The sequence below is a fragment of the Xenopus tropicalis genome, chromosome 10, assembly GCF_000004195.4.
Source record: "Xenopus tropicalis strain Nigerian chromosome 10, UCB_Xtro_10.0, whole genome shotgun sequence".
In the NCBI taxonomy this organism is placed as follows: Eukaryota; Metazoa; Chordata; class Amphibia; order Anura; family Pipidae; genus Xenopus; species Xenopus tropicalis.
Window position 1 is genome coordinate 4720661 of NC_030686.2, and position 18759 is coordinate 4739419.

At 43.0% G+C, this 18759-nt stretch overlaps 2 protein-coding genes across 3 annotated transcripts; both read right to left on the bottom strand.

Annotated features, from left to right (window-relative positions):
* Positions 1-5943: 5943 nt before the first annotated feature.
* On the bottom strand, positions 5944-7608 carry LOC116408059 (serine/threonine-protein kinase gad8-like). Its single transcript, XM_031894832.1, has 3 exons — positions 7378-7608; positions 6693-6800; positions 5944-6467 (listed from the first exon to the last, which is right to left on the bottom strand). The coding sequence occupies exons 1-3, from the start codon at positions 7513-7515 to the stop codon at positions 6189-6191; spliced, it is 525 nt and encodes a 174-aa protein (XP_031750692.1). The 5' UTR covers positions 7516-7608; the 3' UTR covers positions 5944-6188.
* A 47-nt stretch (positions 7609-7655) lies between these two features.
* LOC101735006 (serine/threonine-protein kinase CBK1-like) lies at positions 7656-14262 on the bottom strand. Of its 2 annotated transcripts, XM_031894830.1 has the most exons (11): positions 13823-14262; positions 12315-12379; positions 10882-11517; positions 10417-10540; positions 9836-9885; positions 9680-9750; positions 9384-9459; positions 8815-8906; positions 8335-8511; positions 7941-8003; positions 7656-7790 (listed from the first exon to the last, which is right to left on the bottom strand). In XM_031894830.1, the coding sequence occupies exons 2-11, from the start codon at positions 12366-12368 to the stop codon at positions 7697-7699; spliced, it is 1437 nt and encodes a 478-aa protein (XP_031750690.1). In that variant the 5' UTR covers positions 12369-12379; positions 13823-14262; the 3' UTR covers positions 7656-7696. The 2 variants fall into 2 exon arrangements, with proteins under 2 accessions (XP_031750690.1, XP_031750691.1); XM_031894831.1 differs by lacking the exon at positions 13823-14262 and having other exon boundaries at positions 12315-13798.
* Between the last annotated feature and the right edge of the window lie 4497 nt (positions 14263-18759).

Sequence of the window (18759 nt, forward strand, 5' to 3'; positions counted from 1 at the left end):
ATTAGCAGTCACTGAGGGGTTCTGTGCCCATATAAAGGCACAAGGCTGCAGGCTGAGTTATACAGGGAACTCTGAGTATCACTCATGTATTATAAGGGATAATGTACCCCCCTACTGTAAATGATAAGGATATTAGCAGTCACTGAGGGGATCTGTGCCCATATAAAGGCACAAGGCTGCAGGCTGAGTTATACAGGGAACTCTGAGTATCACTCATGTATTATAAGGGATAATGTACCCCCCTACTGTAAATGATAAGGATATTAGCAGTCACTGAGGGGATCTGTGCCCATATAAAGGCACAAGGCTGCAGGCTGAGTTATACAGGGAACTCTGAGTATCACTCATGTATTATAAGGGATAATGTACCCCCCTACTGTAAATGATAAGGATATTAGCAGTCACTGAGGGGATCTGTGCCCATATAAAGGCACAAGGCTGCAGGCTGAGTTATACAGGGAACTCTGAGTATCACTCATGTATTATAAGGGATAATGTACCCCCTACTGTAAATGATAAGGATATTAGCAGTCACTGAGGGGTTCTGTGCCCATATAAAGGCACAAGGCTGCAGGCTGAGTTATACAGGGAACTCTGAGTATCACTCATGTATTATAAGGGATAATGTACCCCCTACTGTAAATGATAAGGATATTAGCAGTCACTGAGGGGTTCTGTGCCCCCCATATAAAGGCACAAGGCTGCAGGCTGAGTTATACAGGGAACTCTGAGTATCACTCATGTATTATAAGGGATAATGTACCCCCTACTGTAAATGATAAGGATATTAGCAGTCACTGAGGGGTTCTGTGCCCATTATCGGGGGGAGGGGCTGCTAATGGCGCATCTGTCGGCGCAGGAAACATCGCAGGTAAGCGCAGACAATGAGAAGGAGCTCTGTTTAAACGAATGATTGGGTAATTGCCGCTGAACTGTTTAATTACGTTGGGGTGAAACCACTTCTGCTGATTCTTCTTATTCTTAGCGCCCCCCATTTTCTAAACGCTGCTCCTCCTACAGTTTTAGGGGTACAATACCCAAACTCCCCACACATTTTCGCCCTATAGCGGAGCAGGTTGCTTGTGCTTTTCTAAGGATCCCGCCCCCCGGCTTTTTGTGGCTCCGAACCCCCCAATTTTCCCATTGACTTTGACAGGGAAGATTTTCAAACTGCTGCCACTCTTACAGCTTTGAGGCCACACCCCCCAAACTTGAATCCCATAATAATGGGGTCACCCCGAATGAAACAGCGACATTTGTTGGATGACCCCAAAGTGGGCGGGGCCACCAAAAGCCAATCACATTTCTTTCATTGTTTTCAGTGGGGAAATTTTAACTGCTGCCATTGTCACATGTTTAATCCCAGGGTCCCCAAACTTTGCTCAGTTTGTCACTGGGTGACTATGTTTCAAGTTTGGAGAAGTGGGCGGGGCCAACAACAGCCAATCAGATTTCACCTATAGACTTCATATGTTTACATTTAAACTGCTGCCGTTCTCTAAATATTAATACTAAAGTCCCCAAACTTTGCAGAGCTAGTCACCTGGTAACTGCGGTTCAGCGTTAGAAAAAGTGGGTGGAGCCACCAACAGCCAATCAGATGTCACTCTGAAATTTAAATTGCTGCCATTCAGACACTATTAAAACCAGGATCCCCAAACTTTGCACAGTGGTTTTTACTGTATAACTGTGGGTCCACGGTTAGAAACAGTGGGCGGAGCCAACAACAGCCAATCAGATTTCATTCAGTGACTTCACATTTTTCAACCCAACATGAAGTTTGTTCTCAAACGTCCCTTTCTAGTTGTCATTAAAGTCGGATTCTTACTTATTTGCTCGCGGGTTAATGGGAATGAGCTCGGATCTGTCGCCGCACTTTGTAATTCTAATCTTATTGGGAAACGACTCCCGCGTTTTGGCCCAATAGCTTAATGAGTGGGGAGGTTGCGCTAAACACAGCAAAATGGGAGATTGAAAGTAAAGTCCCATTCTGTTCCCTGATCCCTATGAGCACAATCACAACACGGCAGTTGTTCACTAAGAAGCCCCCGTCCTGTGAAAAATAAATAAACCCCATGCAGTTTTCTAATTGAAACAACTGCCAAATAGTAAGCTCCGCCCAAGCCCTGTTCATTGCACTAATGGCCAGAAATAGAGCGTACTGTCCCTTTAATGCCTTTTATTGCTGCTTGTATGGCTTTCTGAGCTGGAAATACCCAGGGCTAAAGTAATATACCCGGCTCAGTTTTGGGGCCCTACAACAAGCAACAACTATACACATTGACTGTACCCCGGAGTCCTACTATCAACTAATAGCGACTGCAACTAACCAGGAACAGCGTATTGGGCTCAGGGATTATGGGTAACCTCAATACAAGATAGATAGATATAGTAACGGTGGCCATATATGCTAAGATTATTGGGAGAAGATTTCCCTCAAGTGAGCAGATCTCCCAATATCCCCACCTACGGGAGGGTGATGTTGGGCTAATTCAGCCGTTTGGCTCTGGGGCCAAACGATCGAATTAGAACAACGAGTACAGGCAACGAGCCGATGCGGTCCCTGATTCGACTCATTTTTTAAACCTGATCCAGATTTGAAATCGGCCAGATGTGGGTCAGGCCTGTTGTTTCTGCCCCTACACGGGCCGATAAGCTGCCGAACCGGTGTAAGGGACTGATATCAGCAGCTAGAATCGGCCCGTGTATGGGCACCTTAACAGGGGAAAAGGCCGCAAATGAGATCTAGGATCCCTCCCTTCCCCCCAACCCTACCCCCCTCTCAACCCCCTATAGCCACTTTCCCCTCAGGTACCCTAAAATAACACAATATGGCATGTGTGTGGCCCCCCGGCCCCTTGGCTCCCCTATTACCCCCCAAACACACAGTTGAATACAGTAACAATAGGCCTTTGTGCAGAGTTAAAAAGTTGAATGTTTTTTATTCTTATTATGTTCAATTTATACTTTTTTCTCTTTTTTTCTTCCCCTTCCCTGTAGTTCTCTCTCCTTCCAACTGACAGTCAGGAGGCGGCAGGACCCAATACCCACAAAGCCCCAGAAGCCTCTGACCAGCCGTATGTACTGAATATCATACACCATCATGGCACAAACACACAAACAATAAGGGGGGTGGGATGTGGGAGGCATTAACCAGCCAATGAAACGCTATAAAATCCTTCCCCACCGTAAGTCTTTGCCCCCCAATGTAGCACTTACCCAAGAAACACATCTCTCAGTAGGAGAAAACCAAAAACTACGCAGAGACTGGGTCGGCCCCTGTTACGCAGCTCCGTATACAACACGTAGTAGGGGGGCGGCCATATTAATACACAAGCACTTACACTGGGAACTAGCAAAATAGAAGATCCCAAAGGCAGGTACCTAATAGTTAAAGGGCAGATTAACTCCAAAACGTACGTCATTTGCAAGATAAGAATAAAAGCACAACTGCCCCATAACCCCCTAGATACCCTAATTAGAGCAAACAAAGGGCAACTCCTGCCAACATCGGGGTTATACACTATTATCAGCCATAAATGATAATCTGTGCAAAGAAGGAAAGTCTAAATGGCTCCAAGCGATTCCCAAATCCCCCCCATTACAGTCGCCCAACTCCCTGCAGCAGATCCAACTCCTAATGAAAGTCTCAGAGTAGCTCAGTATTAAAGTAAAATCAGTTTATTGTAACGATACGAACCTGAACAAGCTGAACCCCGGCTAACATTGGGCTTCACCGACGCCCTTTTGGCCACCGGACTTTCTGCTGCAATGTGCACTGGGATCCAGTTTCCTTCAGAGATCCGACCAATATAGCAAAGTACTTACAGGTTGCCGTTGACGGTCCATGGCCATTAACCATGTTTTTGAACCCTCCTCCACCCCTGTTGGGCAAATGAACTCTTGACTGACTTCCTGCCCAACAGTCTCACCCTCTTCATGGTGCTGTGCACCAATCAGCTCGAGGGTGATCTTTTTTTTTTTTTTTTTTTTAACTTTAAGCGATGTTTTTGGCTTAAAGTTGAACCCTCCTCCACCCCTGTTGGGCAAATTAACTCTTGACTGACTTCCTGCCCAACAGTCTCACCCTCTTCATGGTGCTGTGCACCAATCAGCTCGAGGGTGATCTTTTTTTTTTTTTAACTTTAAGCGATGTTTTTGGCTTAAAGTTGAACCCTCCTCCACCCCTGTTGGGCAAATGAACTCTTGACTGACTTCCTGCCCAACAGTCTCACCCTCTTCATGGTGCTGTGCTCCAATCAGCTCGAGGGTGATCTTTTTTTTTTTTTTTTTTAAACTTTAAGCAATGTTTTTGGCTTAAAGTTGAACCCTCCTCCACCCCTGTTGGGCAAATGAACTCTTGACTGACTTCCTGCCCAACAGTCTCACCCTCTTCATGGTGCTGTGCACCAATCAGCTCGAGGGTGATCTTTTTTTTTTTTTTAACTTTAAGCGATGTTTTTGGCTTAAAGTTGAACCCTCCTCCACCCCTGTTGGGCAAATGAACTCTTGACTGACTTCCTGCCCAACAGTCTCACCCTCTTCATGGTGCTGTGCACCAATCAGCTCGAGGGTGATCTTTTTTTTTTTTTTAACTTTAAGCGATGTTTTTGGCTTAAAGTTGAACCCTCCTCCACCCCTGTTGGGCAAATGAACTCTTGACTGACTTCCTGCCCAACAGTCTCACCCTCTTCATGGTGCTGTGCACCAATCAGCTCGAGGGTGATCTTTTTTTTTTTTTAACTTTAAGCGATGTTTTTGGCTTAAAGTTGAACCCTCCTCCACCCCTGTTGGGCAAATGAACTCTTGACTGACTTCCTGCCCAACAGTCTCACCCTCTTCATGGTGCTGTGCACCAATCAGCTCGAGGGTGATCTTTTTTTTTTTTTTAACTTTAAGCGATGTTTTTGGCTTAAAGTTGAACCCTCCTCCACCCCTGTTGGGCAAATGAACTCTTGACTGACTTCCTGCCCAACAGTCTCACCCTCTTCATGGTGCTGTGCACCAATCAGCTCGAGGGTGATCTTTTTTTTTTTTTAACTTTAAGCGATGTTTTTGGCTTAAAGTTGAACCCTCCTCCACCCCTGTTGGGCAAATGAACTCTTGACTGACTTCCTGCCCAACAGTCTCACCCTCTTCATGGTGCTGTGCACCAATCAGCTCGAGGGTGATCTTTTTTTTTTTTTAACTTTAAGCGATGTTTTTGGCTTAAAGTTGAACCCTCCTCCACCCCTGTTGGGCAAATGAACTCTTGACTGACTTCCTGCCCAACAGTCTCACCCTCTTCATGGTGCTGTGCACCAATCAGCTTGAGGGTGATCTTTTTTTTTTTTTTTTTTAACTTTAAGCGATGTTTTTGGCTTAAAGTTGAACCCTCCTCCACCCCTGTTGGGCAAATGAACTCTTGACTGACTTCCTGCCCAACAGTCTCACCCTCTTCATGTCGCTGTGCACCAATCAGCTCGTGGGAGATCTTTTTTTTTTTTTTTAAAACTTTAAGCGATGTTTTTGGCTTAAAGTTGAACCCTCCTCCACCCCTGTTGGGCAAATGAACTCTTGACTGACTTCCTGCCCAACAGTCTCACCCTCTTCATGGTGCTGTGCACCAATCAGCTCGTGGGTGATCTTTTTTTTTTTTTAAACTTTAAGCGATGTTTTTGGCTTAAAGTTGAACCCTCCTCCACCCCTGTTGGGCAAATTAACTCTTGACTGACTGACTTCCTGCCCAACAGTCTCACCCTCTTCATGTCGCTGTGCACCAATCAGCTCGTGGGTGATGTTTTTTTTTTTTTTTTTTTTAAACTTTAAGCGATGTTTTTGGCTTAAAGTTGAACCCTCCTCCACCCCTGTTGGGCAAATTAACTCTTGACTGACTTCCTGCCCAACAGTCTCACCCTCTTCATGTCGCTGTGCACCAATCAGCTCGTGGGTGATTTTTTTTTTTTTTTTTTAAACTTTAAGCGATGTTTTTGGCTTAAAGTTGAACCCTCCTCCACCCCTGTTGGGCAAATTAACTCTTGACTGACCCGACATCCTGCCCAACAGACTCACCCCTTTTCCTACTCCCGGAGTTGCGATGTTTGCATTTTCAATCCATAATAGGACTCCGGAACGCTGATTGGATTTCTCAAGCTGGGAACAGACTTTCTTCCTGCCAATCATCTCTGCTTCATTCCGAGGAACGTTTCTTACAATTCTTCTTCTGTTTCTGAAGCTGAACTCAAAGGGTAGTTCAGCTCCACCAGTGCCCATTCGGCTTCTTCGCACACTTTGGCTTCAACCTGAGCCTTTAGTTTAAGGCTGATTTCAGGTTGTCCGTGTGCTCTTCCTCTGGGGATAAATGGCGGCTCGATCTCTTTCTTTTCAAGAGCCTCCCAGTCTAATCCCTCAAAGAATGGGCTCTTCCTCACGTCCTCGGCTCCATGTTCTCCGGCCCCAAGGCGCTGCTCTGGATCTTTCTTTAGGAGCTGCAAAAAGAAATTGTTGTTAGACAGAAGCTTACAGTTCAACACCCTAATCCCAAAGGGACAGTTATGGTTTGGTGAAGCCACTAGAACAAGAGCGGGACTTTACTTTATAAAGGATAAGAGTAAGGGCAAATATAAGCATAGGGTAAGTAATAATGGAAAGGCTTCTGAGCAAAACTCTCCCCATACAGATAACAACATGCGGATATCCTGCTTCATACTTACATTTTCCAATATGTCTCGAGTGTCTTCTGTTAAGTCGTCAGGATATTCGGGCTCCTCACGACCTGCTAACATCAGGTACTCGAGATCAGTATCGGCATAAAACGGTACCTGGAAAACAAACAAATATAAACAGAGAGTGATTTATGGGAGATACAACTAACATACAATAATGTGATCTGATATTGTCTGCTCTGATTTCTAACCCCTACCTTCAGCATAAGCTGCATTACATTGAGTGGAAGTTTAGTAATAATACATTTTTTAAATTTCAAGCTGAATTATATATAGTGAAAATATAAATTTCCCAAGGTTTCCCATGTTATGAGGGTGGCCATGATCCATTTCACATTAAATGGTAATACTATGAGAGGATTATTATCACCCTAAGGCCTGCGGGACACTAGGTATTCTATTGGCTTGGGTAGAAACACAGGCTGGGGAAAAGGCTGAGCCTCTGACTTCTGCTGAGGCAAAATTCTCAGGCACATCATTGGCCAATCAGCGCATAGAGCGGATTACGGAGATGCCGCGGTTGTCGGAACATTTGGAACACAGAGCAGAAGTCAGAAGATCGGCCTTTTCTCTGCCTACATTTTTGCGCAAGCAGACAAAAGGTGGATAAAAAGTGGATTTGTGGAAACCTATGCCAGCGATTGCCTAGTTTTTTCCATAAATGGATACTTACATCTCCAGTGAGCAGTTTGTAGATGGTCACTCCGAGTGCCCACCAGTCGACTGATCTTGTATATCGACCTTTGAAGATTTCCGGGGCCATGTAGAAAAGGGTACCGCAGCGACTTGAGGCTGTGCTGTCAGCAGCCATTCCTGAAGCAGAAAGAAAACAGTGAGTTTAAGAGTTTATCCATAGAAAGGCTGCATTCATTGGCTGAACAGCAGCAGCTCTCTTATTATCTATCTCTGTCTCCCTCTGGTTATAATAATATATATATATATATGGCCAATGCTACAGCTCAGCTGCTACACTGTGTATATGCTACACCATCTTACTTATACAACTTACCTGCTTTGCAAAGCCCAAAGTCGGTGATCTTCACGTACCCGTCTTCATACAGGAGAACATTGTCGGCTTTTATATCCCTACAATAAAACAGAAGCACATTATAAAATACAGATTCATTTATTATTCAAAATATGTTTAATATCAGAAGTTTAGTATAAATAATCTAAAGAGAATGATGATTTCTAGGATTGGGGCTCTGTGTCCCATTAATGTTCATTGTTGCTTACCTGTGCGCGATGTTGTGTTGGTGCAGGAATTGTATCCCCAGCACCATGCAAGCGGAATAGAACCTGCAAAGAATAAATGAATAAAGTTAAACATATATCCTTTTTATAAATGCAAACCTATCAATATAGAACTACTACAAATGTAAGTTATTCCTTAGACCCCAATATTCAGCGGAACTTGGATTGAAATTGCACTGAAACCTTTAAGGACATGAGCAGCCCCCCATGTTTCCCAGTAAATAGTATTGTGTGACTAGTGGGAGAGACGCCAGTGTTCTACCTACTGAGTGAGTTATTGAGCCAATAATAATGGTATTATGTCCATATAGTGGTAAGAATGCCATAGGGGTAATTGGCCTTGGGTTGAGCTCCCTAAAAGCTAATTAGTACTTACCGAACTCTGTCGAGTGGAAGTTCCTCTGTATCCGCGTAGGCAGCCAAATCTCCTCCTTCCGCGAACTCCAAAGCCAGACACATGTGGTTTTGTGTCTGGAAGGAGCCGAGTAGCCCAGCAAGGAACAGACATTGTTCCTCGTCGACTAGTCGGAGGATTCGCTGCTCTAGGGTGACACTGTAAATAAAAACCATTAAAAGTTAATACAAGAACAGTTTACAAGTTATACACATTGACTTATGGCCGAGAGAGTGGGGGGGGGGGTTCAACTGTTCTTAAATGCACTTATTCTACATTATATTAGCCCCCCAGTTAATGATTTACATCTCTGAGCGCCCCCATTAGTTAGAGAGATGAATGTGCATATGACTTGTGTAGCCACATTATTTTTATCCGCAGGGGCACAGAGCATTTTTCTTTTAGGGGGAAAAATCATGATTTTTATAGCTAAATAAAATCACTTTTTTACCCAAAACTTACCAGTGAAAGATCTCCCTCTCGTTGATTTCGTGCATCTCAATTGCCTTAATGGCAAAAATCTTCCCTGAGCTTCTGTGCTGTGCCCTATAGACCTGCAATGGAAGAGATACATGAGATAAAGTGCAATACATATTTGCTGCTGCAGTTCTATTTGTAATAGAGAAAAAACAGAATGGAAATTATATATTATACATGGTAAGGCCAGGTCTTCTAACCAGGGTAACCTACTTGGCCCTTAGCTCTGTTCCTTACATCCCAACCTATCTTTACAATACAACCTATATAATGAATCAGCGCACACCATTTGCTGGTCACTGACTGGTTGCTAGAAGCTTTTTTATTTGTTTTTAGTTAGAGCGGCTCTAGGTAAGTCCCTGTGCCGGCACCAATGAGTAGATGACGGTGCAGCCTATTTTATGCTCAGCGTTGGCCTTAGGCACAAGCTGTTGAAATACAGGAACCCAACACTTTTTCATGCTGATTCATTTCTAGCCAAAGGGTTCAAGTGTTATATCCCTGGGTCACCCAGAATGGGATTAGATATATAATATAGAGACGGAAAAGCTCACCTTCCCGAACGATCCCTCGCCGAGATACGACTGGAGTTGGAAGTCTTCGATAGTTGGTGGCGTTTTTTCCACCAGCCTAAAATGAAACACATTTATTTGATTAAACCTATTTCTGGTACCTTCTCTGTTATGGGCCAAGATGCATATACATAGCAGGGTACCTCGGCCCAAACAGGTGTTCTTATGGAACATTTATATATATATATACATATATGCACTATGGATAAGATTTCATGCAATCCACCATCCCAAACAAAACCACAGACAGTACAACAAACATATCTTAGAATCATTACCTTCTCTCCAACCCAGTCGGGTCCAGGGTTCCATCAATCTTCTCCACAATCTGGTAGAAACGAGTTCTCCTCTAGAGAAGAGAAGGAAATACCATTAATTCATGTTCAATATTCCTCGTGTGAGAAAAGCCTATTTATTTCACAACCAAAACTTACCTTTACCCTGTCAGGAATGTCGAAAAAGGAAGGCGGTTTCCTTAGAGGTGCTGATTAAAAGAAAAAAAAAAAAGGTTGGTTTAGATTTAAGTCACTACTTTGCAAAAAGTACCATTGGGAACTGTGGGGACAAAATGGCTGTAGGAGCGTCTGTTTGTGAGTTGGAATGAATAAGTTGAGGCCTAAGTGTAAAGCTGTTGGTTTGGGCAACATTATATCAATGGCCTCGTACTGAGAACCATTAGAAACTATTTTCAAAAACTAATTAATATAAAATGCAGAAATTGACTGGAACTAGGGGTGCACCGAATCCACTGTCTTGGGATTTGGCCGAATCCTTCATGAAAGATTCGTCCAAAATCCTGAATCCGAATTCAAAGTTACACGATTGGGAGTCGGTTCAGCCAGGACTATTGATTTAGCCGAATCCTGCTGAAAAAGGCGGAATCTTGGCCGAATCCCGGATTGGGTGCCTCTCTCAATAGAACATACAGTACAGTAGTACATTATTCTAGCTGGGAATTGGGATCAGGTTTATGGTTGAACATCAATTAGTAAAACATTTGTAGGAGAAAAATCACCTTTGCGGATTCGAGCTGCTCTCTTTCTTTCGCTCTTCTCAAACTCCTTTCTCCGGACTGCAGCTCGAGCCTCTATGGCCGCCTCGATATCTTCGATATCGTCATTCTCTTCAGGTAAAGAGTCCTATAGGGATCAAAAGCAAAAAGGGTTCAGTGTAAATGTTATTGTGACTTCTGTTTGAAATTAATTTTGCTTAAAAAGGGAAAATGTTACTCCTAATAATGCGCACAAAGCTCGTTTAGAAAAATGTAACTTATGAGCGTTTGCCTTAATTTGTAAAAAATTGAAAAGTAATGATTTCATTTGTGGAAATTGAAATCAAACGTTTAAAGCTGAATGGAACGATATGATTCTTGGCCGAGTTACGGCATCAAGTTGTTACAACAGTCTCGGCTGGAGAAGAGACGGCCTAGAACGGCCACACAAACCGATTATCCTGAATTAAACATGAAAACCAAACTCACCCTCAGTTTCTCAGCAGATGTTTCTGGAATTGAAAGCATCAGAGCTTCTCCCGGTGGAGTGATTTCTTCTTGGCTCTGTGCTTCCATCACTGCCACGAAGCTCTCCTTCTTCTCTTCTTCCTCAACGATTGCACGACCTTCCATTACTTTCTCCTCTTCTTTCTTGTTTAGAAGCATTTCAAGAAGAAGCTCATTTCTGAGTTTGCGCTTCGCAATCTCTTTGTTGGCTTCTTCCTGCGCTTCTCTCTGTAGATGTTTCCATTCTTCCATTTGTCTCAGTCTCTGTTCGGTCTGTCTCTCCACTTCTGTTTCGCGTTCTGTTTGTCGTTCGATCTCCCTTTTCCTAAGAAGCAAATTTCTTAATTTGCGCTTTTTTATTTCCTTCTTGGCTTTTTCTTGTTCTTCTTCTTGCTGCATTCGGCAGGAATCAATCTCAAATCCTCTCTGGATCTGCTGAACAGTAAATTGTACAGCTTCGTCCAGAAATTCATCATTGAGTTGTTCCTTTATCCTCTCCTGCAAAGCCATTCGGATATCCCGCTGCCGGGCGAATCCTTCCGCTTCCTCCTGAGCCTGTTTCTCAAGCGCTTCTTTACCTTTCATCTCGCGCTGAAAGGTTGGTGCTGCTTTGGGATCCTGGAGAAATGAAATACACAAAATTAAGCGCTGAAGCCCAACAAATACCCAGAAACCTGAGCCGAATACATAGGGGCATTTTTATCAAAATTCGAGTTTGTGAAAAAAAACGCAACAAAACTCATGTGAATTTTCTTCTCGAATGCTAGCTAATTTAATATAAAACCGCAACAGACTATTCCCGCGAGCATTTAGGCGAGAATCTTGTTCTTCTCTTTATTTTCTATGAGGTTAAAAACCTGAATGTTTTAATGAATAACTAACTAAATAAATACATGTATTAGAGACAATTCTCCTTGAGAATAAATACCGACTATTCATGGTTCTTAAGAATATTCTCCAGTAAAGTCTCATTGAGTTTTTTCAATCGTAAAAAAAAAACATATACTCGAATTTTGGTAACTTCTTCTGTTCTTTATAATTCAGAATTATTATTATAGAATCGTGCCGAGATATTAATCCCACTGTAACGCTGTAACATGGCTGCTGTTCTGTACATATTACAATTGACACATTTGTTTATTTGGGAGATATTAGCCGTTTCCCCACTGATTCTCGCCATTCTGCACGGTTCTTTCCAGCTCTTATTTAGAGTGCGGCTGTGCCAATAGCGAGATATCAGTAGTGGGAACAGAAATAAATACTAATGGGAAGTCTCATTGTTTGTAAAACAGACTTTTTGGGGTTTTTACACTAATTAGAATCCTTAATTAACCAACGATATGACAGAGCGGAGCCCCAGCAGCCAATCCCATTCTATGTTCCCGGAATATTAAAGAGACAAGTTTGAGCCTTACCTTAGGGTTAGACCTAAAGATGTTCCCAAGCGTTTTTCCAAGTCTGGAAAACATTGTTGTTATTCCTAAATGAGAAAATAAAGAGTTAAACCAATCATTTATTAGGGAGACCAACTGCAACAGTGTTGTTACTAAATACCCAATAGAAGAATGGCTTCCCTATATTGCCTGGGAAAGGGTTGGGCCTAAAGGTCAAGTCAGTCCCCCCGATTGTCACTTTTATGGAATCATTTGTTTTATTCCCCCCTCTATTGTTCTAATACTGATACAACTCAATATACAATATATATACAATATACATATATTGTGCGTCAAAGCAAGTCGCGGTTGCATCGAAAATGGGAGCAGATGCAATTGGAAAAAAATAAGATGAAAAAAATATGCGCTGCGCTTTATAAATGACCCCCAGCAATTTTTTTTATATACTATTAAATAGCTAGATATTAATGAAATCAATAATTAGATATTACTTACAGATAATCCGATTGAATTAGATCTGATTATAACAAGTGACTTATTAGAGACAAACAGTAAACAATGCGCACTGATTGGCTACTATCCAGCAAATGATTTAGGATTGTCAGTGACGCCTCCTTATCTGATCTGGTTATCTGATAAGGATGACCTCACAATGCCCTGTTGCCATGGGAACAGACTGCATTCACTGTGGCAAACACTATGACATCACAATGCCTTCACTGCTGCCATGGCAACACACATGGGAATCACTAACCATCAATGCATTTAGTTTGGGAGTGAAACTTAATGGGGAACTAAATTAAAAAACTGATTATAAACTTTATCTAAAGGAATTATGAAGTTTTCCCTGATAAATAAGGGAAAGTTGAGTTTAGGAAACAGAATTATTAAGGTTTTAAAAACTTAAAAAGATTGTTACAATAAAATAACTAATAATAACTAATAACTAATAGTCACGATGAGAACTGATTGGTAACTAACCAGCCAATGGCGTGTAAGTAAAGTCCCTATGAGCCCAGTTAGACGTTGCTAATACAATGTCACATGACCGGCTGCAGGTTTATAAGTAACAACATAGTGGGGGTCATTTATAAACTGAGCGCAGAATTATTTGCCCAGTGAATGTATTTGCCCGAGTTTCTGGTAACAAACTGGACACGACTGGTGCATTTAATGTGCGAACATCATTGCAATTTTTTTTGCAGCGCGAATGTCCCCAAAAACTTTTTATATACGGCCTAAAGGGTAAAGGAAAGATATTCGCTAAACTGATTCCCCAAACGGCGCATTTATAGTCGCAGCGTGAAACCCGCACAGGGGCTCGTGCAAGCAGCAATCTCATTGGCCAATGTTTGGGCGCAATTTGCATTTCAAAAATAGGAAGGAAGGCGGGGCCTAGCGGCGCAAAGTGTAACGGTTTGGGGGAAAACTGGGGCAAACAGCCACTTTCTATAAAATATATACTATTAAATCATTAGATTCTATTATATTGTTTATAAAAGAATAATTAATAATTAGATATTACTTACAGATAATCCGATTGAAGTAGATCTGAAGATAACAAATGGCCGATTAGGGACAAACAGTAACGCTGCGCACTGATTGGCTACAATCCAGCAAATGATTCAGGATTGTCAGTGACGACTCCTTATCTGATCTGATAAGGATGACATCACAATGTGATCACCCTGTTGCCATGGGAACACAGACTGCATTCACTGTGGCAAACACTATGACATCACAATGCCTTCACTGTTGCCATGGCAACACACATGGGAATCACTAACCAGCAATGCGTTTAGTTCGGGAGTGAAACTTACTGGGGAAGTGAAATAAAAAACTGATTATAAACTTTATGAATTATGAAGTTTTCCCTGATAAATAAGGGATCTCAGCTACTTTTGATCTTGAGTTTAGGAAACTGAATTATTCAAGTTTTAAAAACTTAAAAAAAAATGTTTCAATAAAATGAAAAAATTCTATTCACTTTAATGCGTTTGGGGAGAGAAAAACAGCCGCGCGCAGAAATAATGCGTTGAATGAATTTTCGGCGGTTTTATGAAATTTTCTTGCAATTTTTTTCAGAAAAGCGCCACATAGAACTTACAGGGTCTCTGGGGGGTTTTGGCTTCAGTTCCCCCCAAAAAAGGTTTTTGCCCCAAGTGTCTCAGGGTTTGACTTTATCTCTGGCGACACATTAACCCTTTGGTTTCCTTTCCTTTTTATTTGTTTTAACTTCTTTGTTTTGCAACGAGAGCGGCCGCAGCCTGTTTGTTATTTCTGTATTACTGATAGCAGCTTGCACATAATCATATTAATCATAATACAGGTATCGGCCCCCTTATCCGCAAACCCAGTATCCAGAAAGTTCCGAATTACGGAAAGATCATCTCCCATAGACTCCCATTTTATTCAAATAATTCACATTTTTAAAAAATAATTCCCTTTTCTCTGTAATAATAAAACAGTACCTGTACTTGATCCCAACTAAGATATAATTACCCCTTATTGGGGCAGAACAGCCCTATTGGGTTTATTTCATGGTTAAATGATTCCCTTTTCTCTGTAATAATAAAACAGTACCTGTACTTGATCCCAACTAAGATATAATTACCCCTTATTGGGGCAGAACAGCCCTATTGGGTTTATTTCATGGTTAAATGATTCCCTTTTCTCTGTAATAATAAAACAGTACCTGTACTTGATCCCAACTAAGATATAATTACCCCTTATTGGGGCAGAACAGCCCTATTGGGTTTATGGTAGAAGATCCAAATTATGGAAAGACCCCTTATCTGAAAAACCCCAGGCCCTGAGCATTCTGGATAACAGGTCCCACACCTGTAATAATAATAATAAAAGATAATTTGGGGAATATGACACCATAACATATTGGGAGGTTGATGCATTAATCTCTGTTTTTTCACTTTCATTTAATAGGATTTATTTTCTGTAACATTTATTGCCGACTGAACCAACGTGTCACCGACATCTAGAAACTGATGGTTCTTTTCCCATTGTTCTTTCTTATTTTATTCCATGAGTGGAAAGAATGGGAGGCTTTTAAAGGGGAAATAAACCTTCCTGCACTTTATTCAGTACCAGGCTACAAACCCCAACGTTCTGTAACCTATTAGCCACGTCAGGGCACATAGATATTACCTGTAACTGAGGGGTTCTGTGCCCATATAATGTATTATAAGGGATAATGTACCCCCTACTGTAAATGATAAGGATATTAGCAGTCACTGAGGGGTTCTGTGCCCATATAAAGGCACAAGGCTGCAGGCTGAGTTATACAGGGAACTCTGAGTATCACTCATGTATTATAAGGGATAATGTACCCCCTACTGTAAATGATAAGGATATTAGCAGTCACTGAGGGGTTCTGTGCCCATATAAAGGCACAAGGCTGCAGGCTGAGTTATACAGGGAACTCTGAGTATCACTCATGTATTATAAGGGATAATGTACCCCCTACTGTAAATGATAAGGATATTAGCAGTCACTGAGGGGTTCTGTGCCCCCATATAAAGGCACAAGGCTGCAGGCTGAGTTATACAGGGAACTCTGAGTATCACTCATGTATTATAAGGGATAATGTACCCCCTACTGTAAATGATAAGGATATTAGCAGTCACTGAGGGGTTCTGTGCCCCCCATATAAAGGCACAAGGCTGCAGGCTGAGTTATACAGGGAACTCTGAGTATCACTCATGTATTATAAGGGATAATGTACCCCCTACTGTAAATGATAAGGATATTAGCAGTCACTGAGGGGTTCTGTGCCCATATAAAGGCACAAGGCTGCAGGCTGAGTTATACAGGGAACTCTGAGTATCACTCATGTATTATAAGGGATAATGTACCCCCTACTGTAAATGATAAGGATATTAGCAGTCACTGAGGGGTTCTGTGCCCCCCATATAAAGGCACAAGGCTGCAGGCTGAGTTATACAGGGAACTCTGAGTATCACTCATGTATTATAAGGGATAATGTACCCCCTACTGTAAATGATAAGGATATTAGCAGTCACTGAGGGGTTCTGTGCCCCCCATATAAAGGCACAAGGCTGCAGGCTGAGTTATACAGGGAACTCTGAGTATCACTCATGTATTATAAGGGATAATGTACCCCCTACTGTAAATGATAAGGATATTAGCAGTCACTGAGGGGTTCTGTGCCCATATAAAGGCACAAGGCTGCAGGCTGAGTTATACAGGGAACTCTGAGTATCACTCATGTATTATAAGGGATAATGTACCCCCTACTGTAAATGATAAGGATATTAGCAGTCACTGAGGGGTTCTGTGCCCCCCATATAAAGGCACAAGGCTGCAGGCTGAGTTATACAGGGAACTCTGAGTATCACTCATGTATTATAAGGGATAATGTACCCCCTACTGTAAATGATAAGAATATTAGCAGTCACTGAGGGGTTCTGTGACCTGGACACTAACACGCACCTGTGGAAGCCCCATTAGGAAGAATAGGACTCATTTGTCTCTGAGCTGAACACACAATCCCACCGCAGGGCCAAACGCTCACAAACACAAGACCCAATGGAAACACCAGTGGTATTTGCCTCGCACGTGGGCGCCCAGCTCGAGTAGGATGAGCCAAACCTGGGCAGGTTATACCCCCTCAGCCTAACTAGCAGTCAGTAAACCCTGCAGCAGAGCTGCACTTAAAGGGCCAGCAACACCTTAGAAAAGGGGGTTTTGCTCTGGCTGCTCAGCTCTAGAATGCAGGGTTGGTGCAGCTGGTTCAGGGTACCCCCAGTTTGCTGTGGAGTTGCCCTCTTCCTCCGATTTATTCGCCCCCCCCCCCCCCAAATAAATTAAACATCTAACAAACCCAACCATTTACCTTTACCATCCAAGAGCCCATTTCCCAACTCAGCCCGACCCACACAAAAATGGGCAATGGTTTATTTGGTACCACTGAGCTTCTGTGGCTGGGGTTACCCTTTGGTGCACAGAATTCTGGGTAATTTAGCCAATGTTGGTGTACAGGGACAGGAACCAGTGCAAAAACCTCAGATTTGGGCAGGTCTATACTGGGATTCAAAATAAACCCTGGCATTTCAAGTACACAGAGGCCCAAATGCCCCCCCCCCCCCCCCCCAGCCCAATAAATAGTTACTGTCTGTGGCACCTTACAGCAGCCCCTCTAGAAGGCGCCAGAAGCCACCTATTGCCAGTCCGGGCCTGGAATTGATAATAGGTGTTAGTTAAACTAGGCAAGCAAAAGGTAAATAAAAGTTGCTCGTTAGATCAGGGTGCCACAGTGCAGTAACTAAACTAGCCCATGATATTAGCCAGCCGGCCTTTGGTAACAAAATGGGTGCCCAATGGCCAAGGAACAGGGTCAAAAGTGTTGTAAGACAATCATATACTGCAAGAAGTTGTCAAATGTTTTCAGCTCAGTGTTTTACCTTAACGATCCATTTGCTTGATTCAAGGGACTAATTAGACTCATTAGATCTGCACCCATGGTATTACTATAGCTGGGTTCAGCCCTTACCCAGGGGCAGGTTGCTGTGGGCAATTGGTATGAAGCTATAGACCTAAGGGGGCCCACACACTAAGATCCCCTTGCTTGGCAAGGTCACCTAGCGAATGGATTTGCTCCCAATATGGGTGGGTGATATTGGGCTAATTCGATGAGTTGGCCCTAGGGCCAAACGATCAGATTAAAATGGTGGCCATAAGTCGGTTCAAGGACCGCATCAGGCAGATTTGGTCCCCAATCCAATGTAAAAATCAAACCTGCCTGATTGAGATCTGCCCAATTTTAGTCTGGATATCAGTTAGGGAGGCCCATTGTTGGTGCCCAAACACGGGCGGAAAAGTCACCAATTCAGTCTAAAGGACCAATATCGGCAGCTGAAATTGGCTCGTGTATGGGCACCTTTAATGTAGGTGGCAATGGAGGTTGAAAGTTGCAGTTCAAGAAGGCAAACATAACCATAAATGGATAGGGACTGCAGAGTCTGTATGAGGATTGACCCATTGTTAGGATTCATTTGCTTCCTCTCCCAGCATTCATTCGTCGGCAGCACAGACCTCTCCCCTACCCCCCAATGGAAACTATCGCTGCCCGAGCCAGGACTCCTGTGTGTTCCAGAGTTCAGACCTAGGAAACAGCAGATAAGTACCTGACAGTCAGAGCGCTCCAGCTGGCGGCTCCCCTGCCTGAGAGCAGCACTATGGCTGCCAGCGACATTCCCCTCGGACACACAGAGAGACATCCTACCCAAAACCGCCCGTCTAACCAGACAAAACAAAGGTAGTGATCTCGTCAGATAACACGAGTGAAGTAATTCGCTGGCCGGCCAAGACCGCGCGCCTGTGGTTTCCGAGAGATAGAAAACCGCAAGAGGCTGCGCATCAATCAAACCCTTTCACCTGGGCGCACAGACGCCTCCTGGAAGCAACGCGGAGATAAACACCAAGCAGACTG

What these genes read in the sequence shown, in the direction of transcription:
- LOC101735006 (XM_031894830.1), bottom strand. Translation starts at nt 12,368, where the DNA reads ATGTTTTCCAGACTTGGAAAAACGCTTGGGAACATCTTTAGGTCTAAC. An exon ending in GCGAGGGATCGTTCGGGAAG is followed by an intron (nt 8,907 to 9,383) that starts GTGAGCTTTTCC and finishes CTTCCATTGCAG; the next exon opens with GTCTATAGGGCACAGCACAG. An exon ending in CAACACAACATCGCGCACAG is followed by an intron (nt 7,791 to 7,940) that starts GTAAGCAACAAT and finishes GTTTTATTGTAG; the next exon opens with GGATATAAAAGCCGACAATG.
- LOC116408059 (XM_031894832.1), bottom strand. Translation starts at nt 7,515, where the DNA reads ATGGCTGCTGACAGCACAGCCTCAAGTCGCTGCGGTACCCTTTTCTAC. An exon ending in ACAAACTGCTCACTGGAGAT is followed by an intron (nt 6,801 to 7,377) that starts GTAAGTATCCAT and finishes TTTGTTTTCCAG; the next exon opens with GTACCGTTTTATGCCGATAC. An exon ending in CTCGAGACATATTGGAAAAT is followed by an intron (nt 6,468 to 6,692) that starts GTAAGTATGAAG and finishes TTCTTTTTGCAG; the next exon opens with CTCCTAAAGAAAGATCCAGA.